The sequence below is a fragment of the Parasteatoda tepidariorum genome, chromosome 7 (assembly GCF_982258835.1).
Source record: "Parasteatoda tepidariorum strain Cologne lab strain chromosome 7, Ptep-v5.0, whole genome shotgun sequence".
NCBI classification, from domain to species: domain Eukaryota; kingdom Metazoa; phylum Arthropoda; class Arachnida; order Araneae; family Theridiidae; genus Parasteatoda; species Parasteatoda tepidariorum.
In genome coordinates, this window is record NC_141761.1 from 22,544,341 (window position 1) to 22,562,649 (window position 18,309).

At 26.3% G+C, this 18,309-nt stretch overlaps 1 protein-coding gene across 2 annotated transcripts in view; it reads left to right on the forward strand.

Moving 5' to 3' along the window:
• The window catches only part of LOC107454553 (glyoxylate reductase/hydroxypyruvate reductase), a 32,063-nt gene extending 15,071 nt beyond the window's left edge, over nucleotides 1-16,992 (forward strand). For both annotated transcript variants that reach the window (XM_043051855.3, XM_043051854.3), the window contains exons 4-10: nucleotides 669-741; nucleotides 1,758-1,874; nucleotides 3,804-3,898; nucleotides 7,975-8,052; nucleotides 11,309-11,471; nucleotides 14,418-14,548; nucleotides 16,745-16,992. In XM_043051855.3, the coding sequence (XP_042907789.2) occupies nucleotides 669-741; nucleotides 1,758-1,874; nucleotides 3,804-3,898; nucleotides 7,975-8,052; nucleotides 11,309-11,471; nucleotides 14,418-14,548; nucleotides 16,745-16,860 (773 nt within the window). In that variant the 3' untranslated portion in view covers nucleotides 16,861-16,992. The remainder of the gene's footprint in view (nucleotides 1-668; nucleotides 742-1,757; nucleotides 1,875-3,803; nucleotides 3,899-7,974; nucleotides 8,053-11,308; nucleotides 11,472-14,417; nucleotides 14,549-16,744) is intronic.
• Nucleotides 16,993-18,309: the final 1,317 nt, after the last annotated feature.

Here is an 18,309-nt window from a genome sequence, read left to right on the forward strand (position 1 = left end):
ATAGTTATTTTTTGTCCTATTCATACATAAGTATTTCTCATCAAATTTTTAAACTCAAAATAAATTACTCAAATTCAATAATAAAAATTTATTTTTCTCTGGCAAATATTCTAACAGTTCAAAAAAGTTTTTTTTTTAAACCACAATTCAGCTTATTTTACTTAATAAAATTTATGCATACGCCAAAAACTACTAGGTAAGATCTAGAATTAAACTTCCTAAAATAAAACCTAATTTTAAGACTGTTGTTGATAAAATAATTAATAAATTTATTTCTTCACAATAAATTTTTCTAAAATATATTTTCTTTTGTAGCATATTCTCAGCTGCTAATGAGCTTCTTTGTTTTTTTAAAGTCTGGATTCTGCCAAAAGGAACTCGACCTTTTAGGATTCCATAATCAAAAAAATTTCGGGTTACTGCTGCTTTAGACTCTGACTTAATTTTTACTCCTGTATATATATAAGAATTTACCTAGGTGGAGGTCAATATCATGTGACCCTGCTATCCTACCAGTATCATTCTACATGATGCATAAATGTATTAAAAACAATTCCATTATTTAAGAAATATTTTCTTGAGCCAGATGTGAACTTTTTGTTTATACCATTAGTATTTCATTTTGAGATAAAAGAAATATAGTAACATTTATAATATTTTGTTTACAGGACCAGACTTAAAAGTTGTTGGAACATTATCTGTTGGATTTGATCATATTGATCTTTCAGAGTGCCATAAAAGGTAAAACTTATTTAAGGTATGCATTGAAATCAAACTGAATATTCCAACTAAATTTGTTTTGTTTGAATATTTTAATTGTAAATTGTACATACTTTTATATCATGCATTACAATAATTATACATTCATCTATTAAATTTATTGATAACTTTCCCTATTCATATTTCTGTGTCATATCCTACAATACTTTTGAAGGTTTTTCATAGGATTTTAATAGTACTTCAATGATGTGTTCTCATTTTGGGAATGTTTTAATATTCATTTATGCATATTTCTTAATAATAAAATAAAAGTTAGTGGGTATTGTGAAAGCTTTTATATATGCTATATGACATTTTAAATTGTATTTAATCCCATGATTATTGTAACTTTTTATTTCAATCAACTTTCTTGATTTGTATTTTAAAAGTGAAAAACTTATTTTACATTTATTGTTATATATAAATTTTATAAAAATAACTATTAAAAAAAACAACAGAAAATTGGTCTTGTAATATTTTTTAATTATTTATTCTTAACTCTAATAGGAAGTATAAGTGTTTTGTAATGTATTTTATGCATTAGAATAAGCTTAAATGAAAAATCAATAATAAAATTCTTGACCCTGGTAAAGAAAAAGTCAAAAAAATTAGATAAAGTCAGTATGGAAAAACTAGGAATTTTTATTCTAAGTGTTTGTGGGCATGTTAAAATTTTGAATAAACTAAACAGCAAAATTAAAAAGAGAGAGATTTGTTACTGAGACAGTTCAATTCATTGAGTTATAGCTAAATGGGAAAGATTTAAAAACATATAAATTTTTGAAACAAAAAAAAATTTATACAAATTTGTTCAAGTTTGTATGATAAGCTTCGAAAGTTAAATACAACTAATTTAAATTTGTATTTTATATATCTCTCATATTTATAATTTTTAATGATGTCTATGATTTCATGTATTCTTAATCATTTTTACTAGTTTACTAAAATGCTTAACTTTTGAAATAGTTTCATTAAATTAAACTGTTTTAAATTCTAAGGGGAGTGCATGTTGGAAACACTCCAAATGTTCTTACTGATGCTGCTGCAGAATTGACTGTTGCACTGGTTCTAGCTACTGCCAGAAGACTTATGGAAGCAACCAAACAAGTTGTCAAGTAATTGTTTAATGTTAACAATTTTTATGCATTGAAACTTTTTTCATAATTAATTTAAATAATAAATCTTTCATGATCAAATTTCTGTTCTGTTATGTTGGGCATTAATAGTAAAACTTCGGAAAACTCAAATTTTTTTATCATTAGTTATTTACTTATTTGACACTGATGACTTTTTATTTTTATTATGCTTAATTCCCAAAAATAAAATGGTTGAATATGCTCATTCATAATTATCCTTTTTTTTTTTTTTTTGGTAATTAAGAAAATTTTTGCCCATCTCGGCTTTGAAATTTCTGTTTGGTTGCTAATACATAACCAAATTCCGATACTAAGGATATTACAATATATAATGCTGTCAAAGTTGCAGAAACTTTTCTATGAACATATGGCTTTTACTTTCTAAAAAGTCCTATCTTGTTTCAAAAAACATTTGTGAGGCTCAACTTCAAGTAATTAAGACTGACTATTTTGGGTTCGGAGATTAAGAAAAAAATATTAAGACTTAACAACTAGCTAAAGTTAACCAGATAAAAAAGTGAAAAGTTTTTTCAAATTGATGTTTTTGTGTATGTTTAAAATATGCAAAATCTAGATTTAAACAGTTAGTAGTTATAAACTATTAATAGTTAATGACTCACTTTTATTTAAATATTAAAAGTTTTCATCATTGTTTGAAAGCAATTATCTATATTAATAACCTAAATTATAATCTAACTTGTTTCTTGATTATAATGGCTTCATTCATTAATTAGTTCCTATAACATGTAAAAAATTAATTAATGGGTTTTGACTTTATTATTAATGGGTTTTTTAATGGATCATTTTATCATTTAATGTTTCTTTTTATTTATTAATTGGTTTTAATTTTTGGGTAAAGGAATTATCCCAAAATTAAGGAAACCTACTTGTTTTTTATTTATTATTTTTTTAACAGAATGTTGCATTATTTATTACCAAGAAAAAATCATCAACCAAGAATAAAACATCATTGTTACATTAATTTTGTTTAAGCTTTAAGACTATATCATATAATTATATTATAATCTTTGAATAAGGTATTTAATTTTTCTTTTACTTTTTATTTAAGTCTAATCTAATTTGCTTAACATTGCTTTAAAACATGGAGCATGAAGTGGTTTGCTAAGATCACTCAAATCTTTAAAATTTTCTAAATAATAGTTAGAATATTACTCCTGAAAAATGTGTGGTATTAATTAAGCAATTGCAGAAAAGAAAAAGAGTTGGTTATTTCTTATTACAAATTTACTAAAGTTCATTACTGGCTATTTCAGAATGTAAAATCCTTACTAAGATGTGTACAACTGATGTAATGCAGTTAAAACTGTGAAATAAAAATAGTTATTTGAGCATGCTGACAATAATAATATTTAATCTTATATACTATATTTTCCTTTTTTAAATCAGTAATGATACTATTTTAAAATTTGTATTTCACTTACATAATGTTATTCAACAACTTAATTTTTCTATCAGATTCAATGATAGTCCTTAAGTACCATGTAAATGGAGCATAGACTAGTGTTTCATCTTTTTAAATCATATTTAAATGATAAATAGTTATTAAAGCTGCCACTGTTCCTATTTCAAAAAAAATCTTCACCATTTTTTTTTTTTCATTAGTTTTAATTTTTCTTGGAAAGATTGTTTAAACACTTATGGCTAATATCTCATCATAATTGTAAGTTCTTTCGTTAAATTTGCTTTTCACATAAATTCACAATATTACTTTTATGAAGAAAGAATCATTAGTATTCCTTATGAAGACCTAAGTAAATTTTTTAAATAAATTATATGATAAATATTGTTATTATTTATCATTAATTTTTGGAGTTTTAAAATCTGTATCAAGATGTTTAATTTTTTACTAATAAGATTTTTATTAAGAGACATTTTTATTGTTATTAGTGGTGGTTGGGCTAAATGCAGTTGGGCTCCTTTGTGGATGTGTGGAACTTCATTAACTGGAAGTACTGTAGGAATTTATGGACTTGGTAGAATAGGTAAGTTTTATGATTATACTAAATTAATATATTATTACAAATTTAGAGTTACAGTTTATCTTCTCTTAATTAAGGAATTTGCACTTAAGAAATATTGTTTATTACTTATCATTTGCAGTTTTCAATCAAGCAGTTCAGGAACATTTTTAGTGACTCCCTATCTTGGAGAGATATTATTTTTATCCCTACTTTGCTCACCATACATACACCAAACCTTTTCTGAGCCTATAAAAAATTACCTTTTATGGTTGGCTCCAACCACACAGGTGTCTAACATAACACTGAGAAAAACCTGATACAAGGCCCACCTAACTTATTAAAATCTCATTGGCTCTGATAATATCTAATTTCATTTAAAAGTTAAATCTCTTTTTAATGAAAACTGTTATTGCAGAAATTTTAATGTTGCAGAAGAAATTTATTAACTATCACATTTTTATAATTTATTAACCCTTCTGAAATTACGTTATGAATTATCCATTTACACTGAGATAAAAATGAACTACAAAAGTATTGTACTGTTCATTGGGGGGGGGAGGTAGTTAACAAACACTAATTCCAATAATGCTTGAAACTTTACTTGTTATTTGTGAAACATTATATTATACTCATGCATACAAAACAACACTCAAATATAACTAATTGATTTGAAGTGACCTTCCAAGTAATGAGAGAGAGAGAGAAATTCACTTGATTTCTCTGAAAGCATCAGTATTGACAATACTAATTAACGAACATTTTGAAAAGTGTAGAGGGAAAAAATACTGATTATTCGATAATTAGATTACTAGTTGGATAGGAATGAGGAGTTCTATGTTTTTAAGGGATTGGGTAGTAGTAAAGATAAAAAATAAGAAACCAAATCCCTTCTCACCAACCATGTCAGCTACAGTTTTTTATTTTGCCTATAATCTCAGACAAAATATTATTCTCAAGTGTCAAATATTTAATATTATAAAGAAATGTTTCTTACCTCATTTTATTATTTTTGAGCAATGAAAAATAATGAATTTCTCAATTGTTCATAAATATATATGTTTATTTATTTATTTTTTTAATAATTTTATGTATTTTTGCAATAATTATTAAAATTTTCAGTGCACATTTTTTTTATCGAAATTAGGAAACTCATCGAATAGTTATTTATAAAGTAGTTTGTTTATATGATAATTTTTAAGTAATAGTACCATTTAAAACGTTACATTATAAACTAAAAAAGCAATAAAAATTACACACTAGTTCTGAAGAATCATTTTTGATAAATGATGTAAATTCATTTATCTGTTAAATTAAAACAAAATCAATACCCAACAGATGAGATAAGAATACTATTCAATTAATTTGAAAATACACAACTCAAAAGTATAACATTTTACAAAAAGAGGGAATTAAGTTTTCAAATGAAAAAAAATAGGATAGATAAATTTATTCAGCACTTCGAATTGAAATTTGCGAAGATGTGAATGCAGCTCTTTAATCTAAAAATTCGTATGGTATTTAATGCCCATTTCCATGCGTACAATATGTTCTTTTAGATGTGAATAATTAATCATATTTCACTCATTTTTTTGTCCTTAATTTAAGATCCAGGACACAAATCTAGGAGTATGTATCACTTCTTCACTGCCGAAAAAGGCAACAAACAATTTTATTTTTTTTAATTTTGTTCCCTGTCAAATGATTTATTTTCAGTGAAAACAATTTGTTTTGAAAGAGAAAAAAAAATTTGTCCCTTATTTTTGTAGTAATATGTTATTAAAAGAAAGAAACGAAAATTTGAATTATTCTGTTTTCAATTGGGACATTCTGAATGGTATTAAAATAACATTGGATCAGTGGAACAGCAAATTAGACTTAATGTATCAATTGATATAATAAAAGAGTCTTTGTAATCAGAATTTTTATTAAAGAGTGCAGACTGTATCAGTATAACAAAATTTTGTTCTTCCAATTTTCTTAGTGTATTTGAATTAGTCATTACTTGATTCAACTTTATAATTCAAGCTAATTCACTTTGTTGTGTCATTTTGTTTTATATTTTCAATTTCATTTAATATCTCAAATATCTGTGTATAATGATTGCTTGTTTCATAACAATTTCTCTGAACTTTTTATTCGACGTAGTATACACAACTTATCTGTTTGAGTATTTACATTAATTCAATTCAATATATATATATATATACAGTCAATTCGCTATAACTCGAAGTACGATAACTCGAATATTACTATAACTCGATTTTTTTATGTGGTCCCGACCCTTTTATCTTCAATTTCATGTTAATTATTCTCGATTACTCGAATTTTACTCCCTTTAACTCGATTTTTTTGGATCTTTTAAAGCAAGAAAAAAAACCTAGGAGCTGATATCTTGCCCCCTCCTTTGCAACACACACACAGTCTTTCGCACTCTTCATGGAGAAGCTAAAGCTGTCCCTCTTGAAGTATGTGAACAGTGGTTAAATAAAACGTTACCAAATTTACTTCAAGGATACAGTTAAAATGATGTTTTCAATATTGATGAAACGTGTTTATTTTTTAAATGTCTTCCAAATAAGACTATGATGTTTAAGGATGAAAACTGCTCAGGGGGTAAAATGAGCAAGGAACGTTTGACTGTCCTAGTTGAAAGAAATGCGTCGGGGACAGAGAAATTGCCCTTACTTGTTATCGGAAAATACCGAATTCCCCAATGTTTCAAGAATGTAAAAATTTATCCTTTGGATTACAAGTCTAACAAAAAGTTTTGGATGACATCAGTTTTATTTGAAGACTATGTAAGAAAATTGAATCGGAAATTCTTCGCTAAGAAAAGAAAAGTGATATTCTTTATGGATAAATGCACAGCGCATAGTGATCTACCTTATTTAAAAGCAGTAAACTTGCAGTTTCTCCGACCAAACACAACAGCAAAGCTGCAGCCGATGGACCAGGGTATCATAAAGTGCTTCGGACAGTCTTATCGTAAATGGCTTGTCAGAAAAATGATCTTAAATATTGTAGGCATTTAGAGGATTTGTAATTAATAAGCATTAATTAAATAATCCGACAATATTTTGAAAGTCCAAAACCGAAACTAACGCTAAGTCAAACTTCCGATATGTCGAAGTTTTTCGTCAGTCCTATCAGATTCGAATTCTCGCGAATTCACTGTATATATATATATTGCCTAAATAGAGTCCATGCATTTTATGATGTTCATTTTTAAGCAAGAATTCATTTCAATGTTCAAAATCACATTTCAATGTCATGGCTATCCCTACAGTTTAATTAGGAAACATATTGTTATGAGTAATTTTGATTATTTATACATAAGAAAAATAAAGTGTAAAGTTTACATATAGTTTAAAGTTGACATGTGTATTCTATTGATTTTTAAACTGAAAAGCCTGGTAAATAATTGGCTTTATTGATTATAAAGTGATCTTTGGAATGGGTAGATATTTTTATAAAATTTCCTTTTATCCTAAGCAAACAATTTTTGATGTAACTGTATTAAAAATAAATAAATAAACAAAATATAACAAATAATAAGAATACTAGACTTTATCTACTAAATAGATTTTATTGTTTTCAAATTGGCTGCTTTTTATTGTGATACAGATATACAAGCGCTGATTGAAATTTTCAGCTGTGTGCTGCAAGTCTTCTACCTTTAATCTATTCCATTTCTGCTGAAGTAATTGCTTTAGAAACTCCAAACTTTTGTGTATCTAGCAAACCAACGATTTCACACTGTACTGTTCCATGCTTTAACAACTCTAAAATAGCAAATTTTTTCCTTGACATTTTAAAAAGGCCAAAGAACAATATTTACACTTAGTGATATATTATAAAGTATTTTATTAAAGTGGTTGACAAAAAAATAAAAACACGAATTAAAAAGAAATCAGTTATTTTCTATTATTTAATGCAATGACTTTGTCTGATTTTTTTTGCCACACCCTGTACAGTTTATATTATTGCTGCTTTAAATTGCTTGCTTTATTTATTTATTTTTGTAGCATAACTTAAAATTCAAAAATATATATTTTTAGACATGAAATAAATATAACGTACTTTTTACTATTTTTCAGGTTTTGGTGTTGCGGAACGTCTTAAAGGTTTCAAAGTTAAGGACATTATATATGCCGGAAGAAAAGAGAAGCCTGAAGGTAATTTTCCTTTCGTGTGAGACAGGCATACTTTTCATGTGTTTCCTACTGTATTATTTTTCACATACCCAATAATATTTTTAGGGAACCATTTTTCTATTAATTTAGCTATGAGAACGTAAATATTTGCATACATTGTAGAGTGCTGCTTTTATATTTAAAAATTTGCATGCTAAATATCTTCAGAGTATTTCCATGTGTCAACCCATCAAAATATAACAAATAATAACAGGGCTACATTCCGATTATCATTGGTGTGTTCATCTTTAGAAATGCAGTCAAAAGCCATAATAAGATATCAAAAGGTTTATTAAAAGTTATGCTGGTGGTTATAACAGTTCACATCTCCACTCCACAAGGGAGGGGGTGTGGACAAGACTCCAGATGGTTCTGGCAGATGTTTATTGGAACACGTTATTCAGCAAGAGACATGCGAAAACCTTCGGTCCAATACTACAGAGATTGGTGTAATTAGGTTCCAGTCGTATATACCTTTTTAACTCTACTCATTATTTAACATCATTTACTGCTTCCTAATATGGAAGTGAAAGGGGGACAAGATTCTAAAAATAACTCCTCCTTTGAAATATAAATCTAATTATAATTCAATGGTATGTTTTCAGCTTTGAATTCCCAAAATAGAATATCTCTACTCTTACTCTTTAACAGAGACATTTTATGAAACCGAAAGAGTTTTAATTCTTTTATTAATACAAAAGTATTTATAATTTTTGTATTACATCCCCCTCAAAAAATTTTTGGTAAGCCAAAAAGAAAATTTAGAATACTTTAAATTTCTAAAATTTAGGTTGGTACGACTGTTCCTTTTCCCTACCACAAATAACATCTTTTCAATTATGAGAAGAAGAAAAATTATTTACAATGACAAAAATATAAAAAACATGATAATGCAATTTATCTGTTTAGTAACTAAACAAAAAGAAAAATTAAACATATTTATATAGCCAATCTACTAAAATTTTTCACTCAAAAATATACAAAATTTTTATGCAAATGAACTGGACAACATGTGTCATTTATTCAGAATTTAAGATCCTGTGTGGTTAAAAGGGGTTATTTACTTGATGAAAATCTGTATTCCCCGTTTAAATGGAGGTGACTCACTGTGCTGACTTAAAATATTCTCCGTGGTTAATGGATTATGGGTTATAATCTCCTTTCTGTCGAGCTAAATGTGGGTGTTTTTAGAGGTTTTCCTCTATGTATAACACAAAAGTGAGTAAGTTCCCTCGAAAATCCTCAACAAAGGCTAGTTTGCCCCAATGTTTTATCTAAGTATTCCATTGTCTTCTACATTTGATTCAAAATTACAAGGCTTTGGAGTTGAACATTGATGGGTTTAAACTCAAAAATTGGTTGGCTGTTCAACACCAGCTTTTAAATAAAATCTTTTAAATTAATAGATTGCTTCAAAAGATAGAAAAGGGATAGGTGATTTTGAAATTTTGAGGAATCTTATCAATCACATTAAAATCAAAGTTTCATCTTCAGGAAAAATTAAGTAGAAACAAAAATTCGAAGGGTTGACCATCCATGCTAAAACTTAATGTTTAAAATTTTAAATACATCATTCATCTAAGAAATTAAGTTATTTATATTACGGAATTGTATTTTTAAAATTCAGCTTTTAATTTTATTTTTCTAAAGACTGTAATTCCTGTCTAGTGAACAGGTGGGGAGATCTCCAGTCAAGGCACTTTTGCACTATTCTAGGTAACTAGATATAGTACTTTGTTTGTAATGCCGTATCAGTTAAGTACAGGATAAATTAAAATTAGCTAAAAAAAAAAATCGTACAGATTAGTACAAAGTTGTTTCATTATTTATCGGAAGCTTGTAATTGTGCGAAAAAATATTATATGAAGAATATTTATATATTTTCTCATACTGATTCGCTAAATATGTATGTATATACCAAATTTAAAGTTAATCTTAGTTTGTGAAGCATTTATTTTAATTTGTCAAACTTAGGTTGCACACCATACATATTCTGGTAATTAATCTTTCAGACATTGAGTGCCATAATTAAATTTTGCAGAAAATTTTCTACAGTGGAAAGTCGCGTATCCGGAATCGGCGGGACTTTCCGAAGTCCGGATAATCGATTTTTCCGTATAATAGACCCCCAAGGTAAACAGAGATTAAAATGATCTGAATCTAAGAAGCAGAAATTAAATAACATTATTTTTCAGGCAATAATGTTTTAGTATTAGAATGATATCTAATCAATCAAAAACAAAATATTTAAAAAAAAATAATTATTGCTATTATAAAAATAAATATAGGAAACTAAAAAAATTTACAGTTATGAAAATATTAATTGCTCTCTCCGCCATTTTGAACTAGAACGTTTCAAGCAAGAAGGGGAAATTCCCGTCATTCATCCATTAAGGTGGGTAGGTGAAGAAGCAAAATTCATTTCCTTCTTACTTGTCATTCAAGTTGAAGGGGGGGAAGTGACAAGTTCTTATTTTCTCTCCTGTCATTGGCTATCAATCAAGCATAAAGGCGTGGCATGCTGATTGGGTTCTCTTTATTTTTTCTTGTGTGACTAAAGGGGATTCCCCCTCCACTTTAACATTTGCTGTGTTTACCCTTTTTCACAGTACTTCTTTCCCTAACACTTTATCAAAAAGGTTCCAGGAAATGCCTCTTTTACTAGCCAGCTGCACAGGAAAGAAGGGGGGAGGGGACTCAATTGTGCTCTTTTGAAAACAAATCTCCCCCGTCCTTTCCTGCATTCCAGAGGAGGAGCGTTACTAACGGTATTGGTAGATCTTCTGTTCTCTTTTCTGTTGATTTATGGGTTTAATGCATAGATCACTAGAAGCTAAGAAAGGAAAAAACCTGTCAAAATACTTTTTTTTTTTTTTTAAGAGAGTGGGGAAGATGAAGAAATGTTTGTTTATTTTGATTGTTAAAAAGTGTCCGGGAAATTGACCCTTCCGGAAAAGGGACGTCCGGATATGGGACGTTACACTGTATACACTCTTTTTCAAACTCACCAACACAAAGAAACTGGTTTTTTGATTAAGGAAAGTTACACCAGAAAATTCGTAAGAAGCCAAGGCTAACCCTCAGAGAGTTTATACCAATAGTGGTTTCTAACATTTGATTATATTCAATTGAAACATTTTGTAATTGAATATAATTATTCGTAATCAAAGAAATTATGTATAAAAATATATCATATTTTACCTATGTAATACTTATTGCTATTTTCTTTTCTTTCCAGCTCGAGAGAAACTCAATGCCAAATTTGTGCCCTTTAATCAACTTTTAGAACAGTCTGATTTTATTATTGTATGTACAGCTCTAACTCCTGAAACACATTGCATATTTAATTTAGAAGCATTTAAAAATATGAAAAGAAGTGCAATATTTATCAATACCAGTCGGTAAAATACTAAAATATTTTTACTCTTAACTAAGCAATAGTTTTAATGCTTCAATATATCTATATATATTTTTTTTTTTTTTATAAAATGTATCGTATTAGAATTTTTTCCACTTAAAATGTTTCCATTATTTTTTTCTTCTTTTTTTTCCATGTATAATAATTTGGCGGAAAAAAACATCACAACAAATTTAAAGTATGAATACTGGTGTAATTTCCATTACTAATGGGTGGTTTTAAATTCCTTTTTTTTTTTTAAGTAATGTTAAATGATTATTTCAATTTTATTTTTCATTGAATATGTTGCTATTTTGTTAAAAATATTTTTTTATAAACTCATTTATGTTAAAAATTGCAATAATATTGGACATCCTATTATAGTTTTAGATAAACCAAATGAGAATTTGAAGGAATTATAATCATTAGTAAATTTTTCAGAGAGAAATTTTTAATTTAATCTACCAGAATTTCCTTTAATAACTATTTTGATTAAAAATTATTGTAAGAAATTACAGGGGATGGACAAAATAATGGAAACACTTTTCTTCATATTTCTCAAGAAATACTTAAAAAATCATTTTATAACCTGAGAAGTGTTTAAACCATGTGATTTCTCATACATGCCAATGACGGTTAGAGGGACCGAAAATAAATTACATTTTTTGAATGCCCTACGGCAAATAATGTAGGAATAAATTTGTTACTTGTAACAATTATTTTGGCTATTATATGCAATATTTGCACAAAATTCCACAAACCTAGCTTAGATATTTATGGAGTTATAGACATTTTTATGAAATGTAATTTTTTTTTATTTGCTATATTCAATAAAATTTTCAAAAATTTTGGAGCAATTTAAAATTAATTACAAAATAGTTGCTTCAAAATTTTTGAAAATTTGTTTAAAATTGTGCAAGATGTGAGTACTTAAAGTAGTTATTTTATACTGTGCATACACATGAAAGATGTTACGTTTTTTTCTCATAATTTTGTAGGGAATTGTATTTGGCTAATGAAAAAAGTCCGATTTCAATATCTTAAGAATTTAAAAAGTTTCAAGCAATTTTCCTAGTAATTTTTTTTCTTAAAGAAACTCAAAATGATAAGGGGTTTTCTACAAATGTTATTTTGTATCATAATGCAAAATTAAATAACAAATGATAATTCCTTTCAATAAACGTTTATACACCAAAATGTAATTGTATAAGAAAAAAACAGGCCCAAGAAAAGATACTTTTATGGGGGATGATCCCCAACAATGCTGCCATAATTTTTAATGAATCTTGTTTAATAATACAAAATGAAATTTGTGGAAAACCCCTTATCATTTTGAGCTTTTTTTTAAAAAGTGGAAAAATTACTTGAAACTTTTTAAATTTTTAAGATATTCAAATCAGACTTTTTTTATTAGTTGCTAAATATGATTGATTCACAACAAAACTAAGAAAAAAATATTTAAAATTTTCCCGTACACGCACAGTATAAAAGAATTACTTTAATTACTCATATTTTGTGCAGTTTTATACAAATATTGAAGAAGTAATTTTGTAATTAATGTTAAATTGCTCCAAAAATTTTGTTATAGCGAGAAAAAAACGTAAGATGAAATTTATTTTTTATAAAAAGCTAGGCTTACAAAAATTTTTACAATGTTAACCAAAATAATTGTTACATATTACAAATTTATTGCTACATTTTTTGGCTTAGGATGTTCAAAAACACTATTTTCCGTTTGTAATTTATTGCCTCTTCCTCAAACCTCTAAATGCTTTAAACTTCATTGATATGTATGAAAAATCTTATAACTTAAACGCTTCTAAATTTAAAAAATTATTGATTAAATATTTTTTGAGAAACATAAAGAATGCATTAGTATATAAGTGTTTCCATTACATATTTTGCCCACCCCCAGTATATAGAATATTATAAAAATATATTTATCAAGGTCAATATGTTTATATTTATCAAGGAATATTTTGTTGAAGATCTTGATTATTCATTTCCAATTGTACACCAAAGTAACATAGACAAGCAAAGTTTGGACTATTGAATTTACATATTTTACTTTTTGCATATTTCGTGATATCTCAAAAAAATTTTAAGCAAATTTAAACATTTTTTCGCACTATTATAAAATTTGTTCATCCAAAGATAATTCCATATAAAATATAACTATTGGTAAATGTTTCTTTTTTTTTATTATTTAATTTTATAACAGTTAAAAATATTTTGAATTGTAAGATGTAAAAAATTTTTCATCTTAAAGAAGGCAATTTCAAATGGAAAATTGGAGGGAAATTGGTCGAATAGTTCCTCAGAAATTAAAATTTAACAAACTCATTTTTAAAAGAAAAAAATTTCTGATTTCACTAACATTTTGTGATATTTCATCCAAAATTGCTTTTTCTAAAATGAACCTTACAATTCAAAAAATTTTTGACTATTATTAAGTTAAATAATTAAGAATAACAAATATTAACTGTGAGTTACATTATCTTTGGATATTTTGTAAATGTATGCAAAAAATGTTCAATTCATTTAAAAAATTCTTGAGATATGGTGAAATACAACATAAGTATTCTGTGACAAACCTCTCTAGCACTAATATTTTTCTGCAAGATGCTTATAATAATAGCAAATGTACTTGGTAGAAATTTTTGAAAAAACAAAAATTTTAATGTTTTTTTTTTTTAATTTTTTTTTAAACTGTTGAGAATTCCCTGATATATCTATAAAGAAATTACTATTTTGAATAAAGGATCTTTAAAAACTCTACAAGTAGGCAAATAAAATTACTTGTATTTTGAGGAAGAGGCCCATAGTAAATTTTAAAACTGTATCTTTCTCATTTTAAAATTAATCTGACTTTCTTTTTTTTAAAACAAATCTTTATTAAATTTATTTTATAAAGTTTGCGGTAAAAATATAAAACAAAAATTCTTTTCAGTGGGAAAGTGGTGAACCAAGAAGATCTTTACACTGCCTTAACTACAGGTCTAATTAAAGCTGCTGGATTGGATGTTACAGATCCTGAACCTCTACCAACAGATCATAAGTTGACAAAGTTATCTAACTGTGGTATTGTATATTTTTTTAAAACTTTTTTTTGCATCGATTTTGAAATCATATAAAATCGTAGAGCTGTAATGTAAGTAGAGCATGCTCATCAAGGATAGTTTACGTTTTCAGAATGGAATTATTACTCAAGGGGTAAATACAGAGGGGAATTTTCTACCTCCCATTTTACTTTGTTATTTTAATGAAAAAATATTGATGCGAAATTTTAAAGTCAAAAATCTTAAGATAAGGTTGTTTACAATGCTACATTTGATTGTATTGAGAAATTTGTTAAAGGAGAATCTTTCTCCTCATACATTTCATGGATTAATTTATCCCCTTTTGTAATTACAATTGTTTTATTTACTCTGTCAATGAAATCATATTTAACTTAAATATTTCATTTAATAAATTCTAAAATCAAAATTTATGCTTTTAAAACTATATTATAAGTAAACATGAAGGAATAAGAATACAACTTAACCATGAAATAATGATTACGTAGAATAATTGATATAATTTGTTTTTCTATTTATTACTAAAATGTTCTAGGCAGAGTTTTGGTGAAGTAAAATTCATTCTTCATTTATTTACATTGCATTTTTTTTTTTTTTTGCTCTCTAATAATTTTGAAAGAAAAAAAAACTCTTCTATTTTTTCTTCTTTTTTTTTCAGTAGCCTGTTTAAGGTTTGTTTTGTTCATTAAATACCTTTGCTCTAAATGAAATTATTTATGAAAGATTAATGCAAAATGATTCCATAAGTATGACAAATATCTGTAAAACTTAATTATTAATTATCAGGTCTTTTTAGATCGAAGTATAATCTTTTTAAATTGCAATAATACATGAAGAAATCCTTGATACTATCAGTACTTAGCAAGCATTGCTATTTTCGCCGCCATGTTTATATGTTAATTTATTACTATTTCGGGCTAAAAAAATACTTGCTTTTAAAATTTTCAGTACTAAGTTGTTTTATTAAAAAATTCAATAATATTTCGAAGCAAGATTTTAAAAAAGTATGAAGTGTGGGGCTTTCTGTATTTTAAATGCAACAAAAAATCTTGTGTTATTGAGATTTGTCATTCTAAAAACCTTTAATTCGTTTAACGATTTTTGGATTTAAGATTTGTTTTAAAAACAATTGAAATAGAAAATTATATTATCTCAGATTTGTTAAATATGAATGTAGAGATCGTATAATAATTCACTTCTTCTGATAAAAATGTTTAGCTTCAATTCTTATTGTATTTTCATTTCAAAATTATTGGAATTTTTTTAAATAATTTTATTACGGAAATACTCAACCTTGTAGCAAATTTTAATAAAAATTTAATAAGGACCCATTCACTAATGTACATTAGAATTATGAATTTATTAAGAGTTTTCTAAGTTAACTTAATTTAGGCATTATATACAATGCCTAGGCATTCTATAGAATGCCGGATTTCAAAGTTTGCCCGTAACATACATATGTATAAAAGACTAGGAAGAAAAAAAATTCCTATTAGTGCTCATATCCTGAGATTTTTTTTAAAAAAGAAAAAGTTCCTAAAAATATTTTTGAGTGCTTATTTCTTATCGAAAATTTTACTATGCATGCTGTCATCCAGTCAAACATTAACTTAGCTAACCACACGAAGAAATTTCCCCCCAAAAGCGTAGATCAGTAACAGCCTTTATTATGTTTGATTAAACACAGTATTCTTGAAAATGTTTTAGTAATTGTTTTTTTATAAAAAGAAAAATATACTACATTCACGATAATATCATCTGCGATTTTAAATTTTTTTTACACTAAAAAATTTTATGTTTTTATCTAAAAATTTATTGAAGATTTATTGAGTTACTGAATTTATCTTATATATAAAATGATATATTTAGTTCCTTTTTCCTATTTGTAAATTAGTTTTAATGTATTAAATGTAATTTGTTGTGGCTGTATATGAGTGGGTTTTTAATTTTCATCATTTTGAAATAATAATTATATTATTTAAATACACTAATTACAAAATGATAAAAAGCAAGAACTTCTGTTAGTAAGTATAACATTAAAAAATTTGTCATTTTTTTTAATGTTATGCTTGTATTAAATAATTGTAAATGTCTGGGGAAAAAAATCTCCTTTCATTAAAAAATATGCATATTGCATAGTTTTTATCTTTTTTTTTTACTAATTAATAATTGAAAGTTTTATTTTACCTATTTATTGCAGTTCTCCTTCCTCATATTGCAACTGCTGTTGTGGAAACAAGAGAAAACATGAGTATAATAACTGCAAATAATATACTTGCTGGTCTTGAAGGGAAGCCACTACCTTGCCCTCTATGAAGGAAAGAAAAATTTTGTTTTATTTACAGTTAACTTAATTTTTAACTGATATTTGTTGTTGGGAATTTCATATGTATATCAAAGTTTAGAAAGAAATATTGAAGAATTGCAATAAATTTATTTTTGTTACTATCTTTCGTCATTTTTCTCAGTTTAAAATTATTTAAATTTAAGAAAAATAATGAAAGGCATTTTTAATTCTCCTTATTTACTAAAAAATAAATATATAAAAAACAATTCTGTATGTTGCAAATTATTATAAAAAATTTAAAATAAAAATATTTTTTTTTTATCTTTAAAATTGTGTTCTAAAATATTTATTATGATTCAAAAATTGATTTATTATCACTGAATTTTGAAGGATTTTGTTCAAATAATATTCTTGGCTGAAAGACTCTGCCCTCACTTGCTTTTCTCACGGACCCATATAAGTGCTGTCCAATTGCATTTGTTCCTTGAAACAAATTAAAAATTATTCAATTAAATAACAATTTTGATTTAATTAATACAGATTTGGTTCTGTTGAGATAAAAGTAAAGCCTAATAATTTTCCCTAGTTACGATTGCAACTTCATCCTCACACTTGTATCAAAAATTATTTTTTATATTTTGGTAAACTCGTTTTTAACTGTTGATATAAAATAACTATTGATTATTTTTCACCAAAGAGATTTCTTAACAATACCAGAAAAAGTTAATTTATAATATTGTTTGTTTCAAATGGTTATTTTGTACTCATAATTTATCCATTTTGAAGGAGAATAATATTATGGGTAAATACCTTTAGAAAGAGATCAATAAATAATTAACATGTAAATACCATTGTAACTTTAATTTATTTTATTTTGATCAAAGCCAAATATATATATAGAAAAAAACCAACTATCCGAAGTGTTCGGAACCATCGCTCTCCCAGATTTCTGAATTTCCTAGTTTTCTGGATCACTAAAAAACGTCGTTTATCGATAGTTTATCACTCCCAAATTAATAACGCATTTTAAAATGGGAAGAAAAATAGTAAAAATAAAAACGTTTCAAAATAATAAAAGAATGAGAAATGACATTTAAAATCTTAAACAAGAAAAAAAAAAATTACAAAGCACAAAATTTACACTCTTATTATTTTTTGAACGTTTCATCACTTTTTAAATCACTATATTTTAATTTATTATCCAGAAATGGAACTTATCAGATGAACAGCCATTATGTGTGTTTCTTTAGTAAATTACTCAAGTTTCATTCCTGCTATGACTTCCCTTGTTAAATCCACGCAACATTCATTTATAATTTTTAAAAAAAACTTAATTAGTGTAAATGTTTCTTACTACAAAAACGTTTGTGCTATCATCTTGGAATACGGACAGTGGGTGAAAAGGACAATTTTAGCCCTTGATCCTAAAACTTGTTCAAAAATTTCATGTTTGTTGAAATGCATGTGCATCTACTGAG